General features: G+C 64.9%; 1 protein-coding gene across 1 annotated transcript; it reads right to left on the bottom strand.

The window, feature by feature from the left end:
- Positions 1-5,192: 5,192 nt before the first annotated feature.
- On the bottom strand, positions 5,193-7,597 carry DNAJC22 (DnaJ heat shock protein family (Hsp40) member C22). Its single transcript, XM_032204710.1, has 3 exons — positions 6,815-7,597; positions 6,477-6,644; positions 5,193-5,471 (listed from the first exon to the last, which is right to left on the bottom strand). Exons 1-3 carry the CDS (start codon positions 7,595-7,597, stop codon positions 5,193-5,195), a joined length of 1,230 nt encoding a protein of 409 aa, XP_032060601.1.
- Between the last annotated feature and the right edge of the window lie 3,703 nt (positions 7,598-11,300).

The following is an 11,300-nucleotide window of genomic DNA, read 5'->3' as shown; positions in this document are numbered from 1 at the left end:
TAAGAAATTGCTGCTGAACTAGCCAAAGGCGTACCCCAAGTCTCTCAGCTTGTCAAAATCATCCTGCTGATGCTTTTTCAGAGGAAAAATAAGTGTATTTTGTACCAGGCGCTGCAGAAGCAGCATCAAACACAAAGCACCAAGCTCCCTACACACTCGCAGGGTTTCAACAGGCTTCACCCGGAGCTCCTGCAGCACCCCGGGACGCCAGGAAAACCTTATGGCCAGGGAGATTTGGGGGGCTCAGAGCCCAAAGAGCACCGCACAACCACCGGGCTCACGAAGAGCCACGAGCCGAGGGGGACCAGGAGCACGGATCCTGGGCTCGGTGCCACGGCAGCCTCGGATCTCTCCCGTGCACACAGGCAGAGCTCACACGTTTTCCCCGCTGGTTTCAGCAGAAAACCACGCTGCAGGGACGGCTCTGCGTGGCGTTACGGGCGCGGATCTTCACCCGCGAGGGTGAGCGGAGCCGGGGGGAAGCAGCGAGGGCAGGCGCACGCCAAGGGAGCTGACAGGTTAAACAAAGAGCACCGGGGCGCTCCACTCGGTGTAAGGAAACAATGGAGAGCTTCCCAGCTCCGGGAAGGAGGCAGCCCCTCCTCGCCAAGCCTCCCGGCTGCCTTCGTGGCGAGGAGGGAAAGGCACAGCCCGGCCGTGCCAAGCTGCGAGGCGCACGCGGCCGAGAGACCTCGTACGCTGCTGGTGGGGCCATCAGGGAACACGATGAGAGAGAAACACACGCCTAATTTGCTCCAGGAACAATTAGAAGCTCAACTCCCACCCGCCCCGGCCAGGATCAGTTTTTTAGGGCCGTCCTCAGGACACGGTTTATGACCCCGAGGAACGCAGCGACGCTCATCCAACACCCACGGCTCACCAGCAGGGACCTGCTGAGCCTATTTTAATTTAAAAATAGGGTTTTCGTGTACCTGGAGCCTTCCTTTCTTAAACACACAGGAGCTCAGAAGTTATTCCCGGCCAGCGAGCCTGGCAAGCTGAGCACGGGACGGAGAGGCCGCAGATGCTCGCTGCCGGTGCAAAAAAAGCTGCAGAAGAATTCTTTACCTGCTCCAGCCCGGGGAGTTAAACAGCATCAGCTCTTGTGCTGCCTCGGGACACCAAACGGCACCTCTGACACCGCCTGAAATCCCGTGCCAGAAGACGGGGCACCCGGGGAAACCCAGCACAGGCCGAGGCCGCCGGGTCGTGCGCCTGGCCAGGTTTAAATTTGCTGCTTGTGGCCACGGGCAGGAAGCGCTCGGCCTCCGGTCGCGAGCCTCGGGTGCGTCCTGGGCCCCACACTGAGGCCAGGAGGGGTTGGGGGGAGCTCGGGGCACCGGAGGTCTGAGCACCGCAGCTCCACGCTCTCTGTGCCCATCACTTGGAGTTTTTAAAGCACCTGAAGGCAACGACCCGCACCGCAAACCGCAACCACGCAACGAACCTCCTTAATAATTGCACTTTTTGTGTTTGTTGTTAATGAAGGAAGGGGGGCTTTAACCCAGGAGGGAGCAGGGGAGCACATGGAAGGAGAAAACGCCGTGTTGCCAGAGGTGAACTCCCTCAAACTCAGCTCAGGAAAGGGACGCCTGCAGGCTGCTGGTGTGCCCATCCCCCAAAAAGCAAAGGAAAAGCAAAGCTGCAGTCATTCAAAGGCTGAAAGCGGCTGTAAAAAGAGTTGCCAGAGCAGAAGTTATCAGGAGATCTCCGACTGTCTGAAGTTACTGCGCCTTATCACCCAGGAAATACACTTTTACCCACTTCAAAGGGGAAAAACGAGCGGTAATTAAGTCTTAGGGGGGGGAAAACAAGCAGCAGCCGGCAGCTTCCGAACCAGCCTTTGGCAAGCTCCAGACTAAGCCTTGCCTGCGCGCAAACGGGGCAAAGCAAAAGGCTGGGGAAACAAAAAAGCCTCGGACAGATCTGGCGAGGATCTAAGGGCGCATCCTCACTCCTCGGTGATGCAATTAAGGCTGAGGATTCATCTCAAGCCCGAGCGTCCGCAGGGCTCACCCTGAGCCTGCAGCCAAGGCAACGGCAGGCTCGCGTCGGGCCGCAGGAACGGGGAAGGAGCAGCACAAAGGCGGCAGGAAACCGACCTGCGGGGCGAAAGGAAAGCACTGACGGGGCGCGAAGGAAGCCCCCGGGTGCTGCGGGACCCCTCGCCGAGCCGACGTGGAAACGCACGCAGCGACACGTCCCACCTGCTTGGGGAAACGGCCTCCCCGATTTCCCAGCCAGCATGGCAAAGGAGAACCGATTCTAAAGCACCCCGCCCACGGCATCAGCTTTCCGGGCTGCTCCCGCTCCGTCTAGACGGGTCATTCCCGTCAACTTGCCGCACTCGGCAGCTCCCTGTCGGAAAGGGAAATTAAACGAGCGGTGAGAAATGCGCCTGGGGGTTGCTCCACGGTGGTTTTGGTGAGAAATCCGGCGTTCTGGGGGAAAAAGCTGCTCCCTGGGAGGGCTCTGCCCCTCTGTGCACCTCGCGCCCGGCTCCGGCTGGCTTGCGCTGCGCGGAGCGTCCGGCTAATTAGCTCCCGAGCTAAGCAGTCCCTCGCCACGCTATTTTAATCCTGGTGATCGAGCTCGTTAAGAGGCTCTGGGAGCGCACACAACGCATTAAGCGCCAGCAGTGGCTCTGCTTGCAACGTGTCGTCGCTCCCAAGCAGAAATCCATCTTCAGGGAGCCCAGAGGACGGTGCCAGAGCCCCGTAAGACAGCACAAGGGGGGAATTCGCTCGGTTTTCAGCAAATGCCCCCAAAAAAATCAACATTTACACCAAAAATCCAGGAACATGCTCAGCGTGGGAACCCTGAGACTCAGCTTTGTGGGTTTCCCCCTCAGCAAATTCCTGTTAAATTCGCAAGAGGCCAACCCACAGCCGTGCACCTCTCCGGGGCAGCAGAAGCCTCGGTCACCTCGAGCCAACTTCTCTGCGTTATCACCCCGCGCTGCAAAGTGTCCAGCGACACAAAACAAACCCGACGCGGCCCATTCTTGGACTTTTTCCCCCCAAATCAGGACCAGCAGCTTCCCGAAGCCGCCTCCACCAACAAGGATCGTGAAGCCGTGCGGTACAGAGGACCGAATAAAACGGTTTCTTGATCTCACTCTCGAGGCTCGGGGGTTTTGTGGTGGTTTGCTGGTGGTTTGTTTGTTTTTTTTTTTTAGTATTTCCTGAGGCCACTTATTTTGTGCAGGAACGAACCGAGCACCTAACTTCAGAGCTAATCAGCCGTCTGTTCTCTGTTTAAATCCTCACACGGCCGAGCGTCGGCAGCTCTCCCACACGCGCCTCCGTGAGCGAGCTGGGCCTCCTCGGGCAGCGCAAGGAAGCAGGGCCGGGCACTTGGGGTGATAAAACAGCCCCGTACCCGCTCCTGGGACGTCACGGCACCCCGCCCGGTGCCTACCTGCGATAAACACGGTTTTTCCGTGCTCGGTGGCCAAAAAAAACCGCCCCAGGGGGCTGCTGTCGGGTTTTTTGGGTGCTTTGCACAGCACCGCGGGCACGAGGCAGGAGGGAAAGGCTCCGGCCAAGCGCTGCTGCTTTCCGTGTACCAGCCCCGAGCTTGGCACGTAGCCCACCTGCCTTTTCCCCAAGCCCCAGTGAGCCCCTCGGGGCTGCAGGAAAACTCGCCCCGGGTCCTTTTGAGGCGTTTTGAGGTGTTTTGGCTATTTAGGACCGCCTGTGCCAGCTTTCTGCTCGAGTCCCAGCACCACTGAACATCCTGGGTCGGCTTCACCATTAGGAATCGTTTCACCTCTAAGAGGGTGAACGCATCCTTTAGATCAGGAGTCACTTTTGAACCAAATCACCTAAAAACAGGAAGAAATTGCAGTATTTCGGAAGGGAAGGCAGCAAGCAGCATGTGCAGGGAGACGTCGGCTCTCAAAACCCAACCCAAAGTGGCGAAAACTTCCCCCGACGTAACCCCCGGGGCCAGGCCGGTGCCGTGATCCCGGAGAGCCCTTTTTGCCCCTTTTCTTACCCAAAACCTCGGGTCTGGCGGCCCGAGGAGAAGCGTGAGGGTGTAATTAAAAACGGGCCCTGATGATAATTGGTGGAATTTGAGGATAAACCACGGCACCTGCGGGATGGGGGGCATCAGAGTGGCTCCGTGCTGGGCTGGGAGGACTGGGGGGAACTGGGAGGAAATGGGAATGGGGGATGGGAGGGATGGGGGGGGCAGAGGGGCACCGGGGAGGGATGGGGGGGGGTGGGGGGGACCGGGGAGGAACGGGGGGAGGCCAGGGGGGACCTAGGAGCACTGGGAGGGGGCTGGGGAGACCGGGGAGGAAACGGGGAGGAACCGGGGTCGGCAGAGGGGGAGCAGGGAGGGATGGCGGGGACCGGGAGGGAACCGGGGGGAACCGGGAGGGAACCGGGGGGCACCGGAGAGGAACCGGGGACGGGAAACGGGAAGGCCAAGGAAGGCAAAGGGGGAGTAGGGAGGGATGGGGGGGAACGGGGGAGAACCGGGGGGGAACCGGGAGGGATCGGGGGGTCCCGGGAGGCACCGGGAGGGGACCGGGGAGACGCGGGGGGGGCTTGAAGGGGACCGGGGGGCACCGGGAGGTGGCTGAGGAGTACGGGGGGCACCGGGAGCTTCCCCCCCCGCTCCCCCCAACCGGAACCGGCGCAGCGCTGAGGGCCGGGCCGCGGGGAGCCCCCCCCGGTGCCCCCTCCCCGCCCCCACCCGGGGCCTGCGCCGCTCCCGGTGCCCCCGGTGCCGCTCCCGGACACCCTCCCCCCGGCCTCCGACCCCCTCCCGGCCGCCCCGCACTCACCGGCCGCGGCCCCGGGGGCTCCGGGCGCTCCCAGCCCCGCCGCCGCCGCCCCCCCCGGGCCTGAGGCCGCCGCCGCCGCCGCGCACCGGGGCGGGGGGCGGGGGCCGCGGCCCGGCAGGAGCCCTCAGGCCGCGCCAGCCAATCGGGACGCGGGCACCGTCCCCGCAGCCAATAGCGCGTCGGGGCCGCCTCGCTGCTCCCGCCCCCTCGAGGGTGACAGCCAATGAGAAGGAGGGAGAGGCTCGGCTCAGCCCGCCTTCCTTCGGTTGTAGCCAATCGGAAGCGAGGCGGGGGACGGGCAGAGTGTGTCTGACCAATGAGAGGGGTTCTATGCGCGCGGGGCGGGAGGGGTCCCAACAACCAATGCGGGCGCGCGGGTCCTGCCTTCTCCCGCCTACCGCGCGCGCAAGGGGCGTGACCAACTTCCTTCGAGAGCCAATCGGATCCGGCCGTGGCGACGCCCCGCCTCCCCGCTCTCTCGAGGGGCGGGGCGGGGCGGGGCGGCCGGCGCCGAACGTGGACGGAAACTGCCGAGAGCCTCCGCCCCGCGGCGGAAATGCCCGAGCGCGCTCCGGAAAGTGACGAGCGGCGGGTCGGCCAGGTCGGAGCTCGACAGGCCGCGGGTTCGAGACCCGGGGCCGCCACCAACGGCCCCGCCCGGGTCAGGCCCTGGCTGCGGACACCCAGTGGATCGCGGAGCCCTCTGCAGCGCCTGGCACGAGCCCTGGTGCGACGGTGTGCACAGATCCTTATGCAGTGGTTTGCACGAACCCCGATGCAATGGTTTGCACAGACCCTGGTGCAATGGTTTGGATGGATCCTGGTGCAATGTTTTGCACAGCCCTTAGTGCAAAGGTTTGCACAGGCCCTCATGCAGTGTTTTGCACAAGCCCTGGTGCAATGGTTTGCACGAACCCCAGTGCAGTGGTTTGCACAGACCCTCATGCAGTGGTTTGCACAGCCCTTAGTGCAAAGGCTTGCACAGACCCTTGTGCAATGTTTTGCACAGACCCTCATGCAATGATTTGCACGAACCCCGGTACAATGGTTTGCACAAACCCTGGTGCAAGAGTTTGCACAGATCCTGGTGCAATGGTTTGCACAGATCCTCTTGCAATGATTTGCACGAACCCCAGTTAAATGGTTTGGACGGACCCTGGTGCAATGGTTTGCACAGCCCTTGGTGCAAAGGTTTGCACAGACCCTCATGCAATGTTTTGCACAAGCCCTGATGCAATGGTTTGCAGAAGCCCTGGTGCAATGTTTTGCACAAGCCCTGGTGGAATGGTTTGCACAGACCCTCATGCAATTGTTTGCACGGACCCTCATGCAATGTTTACACAGACCCTGGCACAATGTTTTGCACAAGACCTGGTGGAATAGTTTGCACAGACCCTCATGCAATGGTTTGCAGGAACCCCAGTGCAATGTTTTGCACAGCCCCTGGTGCAATGTTTTGCACAGATCCTGGTGCAAAGGTTTGCACAAGCCCCCATCCATCCATCCCTTGGCTGATGGACGCCCCCTGTGCTGGTTTGCAGGGTGCCGGCCCAGCACCGCATCGAGCCGAGCAGAGACACAACAGCAGCAGCCCGAAGCCATCCTCGTGTTACAGAATCCCCTTCCTCAGCCTTTGGTCTCCGCGGGCAGGGGTCTGCCAACCCCGTCACCCCCCTGCGGCCCTCCTGGGCCCCGCCAGCACCTCGTAGGCCTCCTGAAGCTCGATGAAACGCCTCTCAGCCTCCTCGGCCCGGTGCCGGTTGTGGTCGGGGTGCCAGACCTTCACCAGCTCCCGGTAGCTCCTGTGCACGTCCTCGGGGGCAGCGCCGGGTGGGATGCCCAGGACCTGGGGGCGAGATGGATGCTGGGGGGGCCACACGTGCCTCTGAGCCAACCCCTTCAGCCCCAACCACCCCCATACCAGCTTCTTGCACCTTGTGCCACCCCCATCCATACCCCGTGCCCCCCTATTTAATTTCTTCCCCCCCCACACACCCCCAGCACCGCGTCCTGCACCTTGTAGGCTCGCTGCCTCCTCTCGCTCCAGCCGCTGGGCTCGGGGCTGACAAGACCCAGCAGCTCGGCCAGGATGCGGCCGGCACGCAGGGGCAGGAGCAGGAGCCGCTCGGCGACGGCGCGGGGCAGCGCCGGGAGGGCCCCGAGCCAACGCAACGGGGCGCCCAGCACCCCGGCGGCACCGCTGAGGACGCCGTAGGCGAGCGGGGCGGCGAAGGCCAAGTAGGCCAACCCCAGGTGGTAAAGCCGGGCCGGCAACCGCGGCCGGGGCGCCCCGGGGCGTTTATAGCGTCGGTGGCGCTGGGCGGCGATGCTGGCGGCCAAACTGGAGGGCAGCACCGCCAGCACCCGGCCCTGGAAGAGGAGGGAGGCGAGGAAGGCCGCGGTGAGGATGCTGGGCGCTTCCGAGGCCTGGTCGCCCACCGAGGACACCAGCAGCACCCCCAGCCCCACGGCCAGAGGTTGTGCCAGCAACTGCGGCACCCAGGGCAATGCCAGCGCCGCCGCCAGCCCGAAATACGTCCCCACCGCCACCTGCCCCGCCAGCCGCAGGGCGCTCAGGGCCGGCACGCTCCCCACGCGCTGCCCCGGGGTCCCGGCCCCGTTGGCGGCGGCCACCCAGCCGGGAAGGTGCCACAAATCCCCCAGCCAGCCGGCGCCGAAGCCGCCCAGCGTCAGCATCCAGAGCAGCGCGTGGCTGTCGCGGCCCAGGTAGAGGTGGTGCAGCCCCAGCGGCCCCCCCAGCGCCCACAGCCCGTAGGCCACCAGCAGCCGCTTGCCCATCCCCGGGGGGCTCACGGCATCGCCATCCGGAGACCTGTGGGAGGAGGGAGAGGGAGGTTGGGGGTATTAAGGGATGCCGGGACCCCCACCCGTGGGCCGTGACCCAGTGCCAGACCCCTCTGCGTCCCCCGTGCCCAGTCGGGGCTTGTGGGTGCCCACCCAGGAGCTGTGTACCTGCTCACGACCCCCTGTGCCCACCCAAAGATCCCCAGGATCCACTCAGGATCCCTTTGTGCCCACCCAGGATCCCCTGTACCCACCCAGGGCCCCCTGTGCCCACCCAGGACCCCCTGTACCCACAAAGGGATCCCCAGGACCCACTCAGGACCCCCTCTACCCATCCAGGACCCCCTGTGCCCATCCAGAACAATCTCTGCCCACCCAGTGATCCCCAAGACCCACCCAGAGACCCCCAGGACCCACTCAGGACGCCCTGTGCCCACCCAGGACCCCTTTGTGCCCACCCAGGACCCTCTGTGTCCACTCAGAGATCCCCAGAACCCACCCAGGGATCCCCAGGACCCACTCAGGACCCCCTGTGTCCACCCAGGACCCTCTGTGCCCACCCAAAGATCCCCAGGACCCACTCAGGACCCCTTTGTGCCCACCCAGGACCCCTTTTTGACCCCCCAGGACCCCCTGTGCCCACCCAGAGCCCCTTCACACCCACCCAGCCCCCCTGTGCCCCCCCCCACCTCCCCCACACCCACCCAGGGTCCCACACACCCACTCCCCAGCACCCACACGGGTTCCCCTGATCCCACCAGCCCCCTGCACGCCCACCCCCAGTTCCATGTGTCCCCCCCCCAGCCCACCAGACCCACCTCTGCCCGCGGTCCCGCAGAGCTCACGGGTGGCTCCGCTCTCCCCCCCCCCGGTACGGACTTTGCCCCCCCACGGTGCTGGGCAAAGGGCAGAGCCGCGGCGGTGCTGGTACATGGATGGGGGGCATGGGGTGGGGACCCCCCTTCAATCCTTTAGTGCTCCCCCCCAAGTCCCACGGTGTCCCCCCAGTCCCACAGTGCCCCCCACAAACCCACGGTGAATCCCCAGTCCCATGGTGCCCCCCCCCAGTCCCATAGTGACCCCCCAGTCCAAGGTGCCCCCCACAACCCTACGGTGCCCCCCCATTCCCATAGTGCCCCCCCCAACCCCAGTGTGCTCCCTCCAGCCCCTCACCCCCTGAATTCATCCACGCTCATTCCTGGGGCTGTGCCCCCCCCCCCCAGCATCTTCCAACCCCCCTTTACGGCCCCCCCCAGCATCTCCCCCCCCCTCCTTTTTTCCTCCGCCGCCGTGTTTGCTCGGCTCAGCCGCTGCGGCCTCCAATTTGGGCTCATTCATTATTAACGGCCCCCGCCGCCGCGCTGTTGACTCAGTCGCTCCCTGAGCGAGGACTCGGGCTCGGGGGGGGGGCCAGGAGCGGTGACCCCCTCCTCGCCTTTTCTTCCCCCCCCCCATCTCCAGTGCACCCCCCCTGTGCTTCAATTCAGCGTGGTTCGGGGATGGGGGGGGGATGCTGGGCTCCTGGCTCCCAGGGGAGCCCCAGGATGTGGGGAGGGGGCTGAGATGCTGCCCCCCCCCACCCTGCAGCCCCCCCTTAACCCCCCCATCAGCTGCCCATCAGGGCTGACAGCGGCCCCCCCCCCCCGCTGCCCACCCCGCCTGGCTGCCTCCCTGACAGCGGCTCCCAGCGGGGCCGGCCCCACGCTTGGCTGCTCTGCGCCCTTGTTGGGGTGGGGGGGGGCGATTTTTGGGGGGGGTGATGCACTGGGGGGGGGGCTGCAGGACCAGGGCGTGACACCCCCTTTTCCCAGCTGCCCCCTCCCCCGGTAACTGTGGGCCCCCCCCCCCCCCCCCCAACCTCCCCCTTCCCACCGTGCTGTGGCGTGGGATCGATGCTAGTGGGGAGGGGGGGGGACACGCGGGGGGGGGCTCGCCTGCTGGATTGATTTCTTTAAGTATCTGGATTTAAAAATGTCAAATTTGGCTCTCGTGTGCGTGGAGCTGGGCGGTCGATGGGGTTGGGGGGGTTTAGGGGGGGCCCCCCCTTTCCGCTCCTGGCATTGGTGTCGTCACCAACCCCCCCCCAGCACTGGGAACTGGGGCCCCTCTGGGGCTGGGGGCTCCGGGGGTGTCCCAGCAGCAGGATGTGGGGTGCCCCCCCCCCACCACCACCACCACGCCCGTTTTGGGGTGTGATTGGAGCCATTGATCAGCCCGGGCCACCGGCGTTTAAGGCATCGATTTTCGGAGCCTTCCCGCTAATTGAAGCATTTGTCATTGCCTCGTTCGGGGGGCGTCCGAGTGGGGGGGGGGGGGGCTGCCCCCCATGGGCTGGGTCCGGCCATCCTGAGTGGGACTGAAGGCTCCTGGCCACCCGCTCGGGTCCCCACGCGTGTCCCCTTGCACACACGTGTCCCCTTGCACACATGTGTCCCGACACCCGCTCACATCCCCACACACACGCGGGTCCCCACGCAGGCCCCCAACTCCAGCAGCGACCCCCACACGTCCCCTACACCCCCCAACACCGCTCATCCCACACCCTGTGGGGTGCACACGCGTGTGCGTGCACGCGCCCCGAACACGCAGCCGCGCCGCGCGCCCGGAGGAAGGCTGGTGGAAGGCATCCGTTGCCGGTCCCGAATGTCACGTTGCCTTGTCAGTTTGCTGGTAATTAATGCAAACTCCGGGGCCGGAGTCCCTCCGGACTCGTACATCACTGCCAGCGCCGGGCTGCAGAGCAGCCCCTTTACCCAAGTGCTGTTATTAGGGGAATTTTATATGTATTAGCTGTTGATGCACATTAATACATTAAAAATGTCAGCGGTGGAGGCCAGCTAATTGTCTGATTTAAATGTCTATTTGTCAGCGCCCGGCTCAGGTAGGCATGAGGCGAATCTGCAATGAGCCCCCCGCTGTGGGGCGCGACACCGGGGATGGGGGCGAGCCCCCGGCCAGCGACCACCGCGGGGACGCCGGGGACCCCACGGCGAGCGGGGAGGGGGACCGTGGGGTGAGGGGGGGATGGCGAGAGGGACCCCACGGCCCGGCCGCCCGCCCCGCCGGCTGCCTAATTGCCGCCTGGCCGGGATGGATTTCTCCGCCCGACGTCCCCGGAATCCTTAATAAATGCCGCTTGTCCAGAGAATTAATCCGGGGCGGCCCGCAGCCATCCATCTCCGCACGCGCTGCCATGCCGTGATGGACGGCCCCGGCGATGACTCAGCCCAGGGGGGGGCTGTGGGGGGGCTGTGAATTCCCCCCCCCCTCCCTGTGCTGGGAGCCCCCGGGCTCCCCAGGGACATCCCCTCGCTTCGTCCCCTCGCTTCGGTGATGGCTGCTGCCCCCCACCCCTCCTTGCTGGGACCCCCCCGGCACCAGCCCCATGGAGCAGGGGGTGTGGGTGAGCCCAGGTGGCTGCCTTGGGGTGGGGGGGCACGACTCCCACCCTGCCCCCCCTGGTGTCACCCACCCCCTGTCCCTAAATCCCCCTGTCTTGAGCCCTGCACAGCCACCAGCCCCGCGCTGCTCCGGGGCCATGCCCAATTAATAACATCCCTGCCGCCTCATCAGCAATTAGCAGCAGATGCTAATGAGCCCGGGGGCGGGGCGGGGGGAGCAGGAGGGGGATGCCGGTGTATAGGATGTGCAGGGGCACGGGGAACACGCTGGGGACACCAGGGACAGGGTGCACGAT

The sequence above is a fragment of the Aythya fuligula genome, chromosome 29 (genome assembly GCF_009819795.1).
Source record: "Aythya fuligula isolate bAytFul2 chromosome 29, bAytFul2.pri, whole genome shotgun sequence".
NCBI lineage: Eukaryota > Metazoa > Chordata > Aves > Anseriformes > Anatidae > Aythya > Aythya fuligula.
The sequence above is the reverse complement of the archived record's forward strand: the minus strand, read 5'-3'. Positions and strand labels throughout refer to the sequence as shown.

Coding starts and splice junctions, on each gene's coding strand:
- DNAJC22 (XM_032204710.1), bottom strand. CDS start 7,597: ATGGGCAAGCGGCTGCTGGTGGCCTACGGGCTGTGGGCGCTGGGGGGG. Junction 6,645..6,814: donor GGAGGCAGCGAGCCTACAAG/GTGCAGGACGCG, acceptor TCTCGCCCCCAG/GTCCTGGGCATCCCACCCGG. Junction 5,472..6,476: donor TGGCGGGGCCCAGGAGGGCC/GCAGGGGGGTGA, acceptor GGGTGTCCGCAG/CCAGGGCCTGACCCGGGCGG.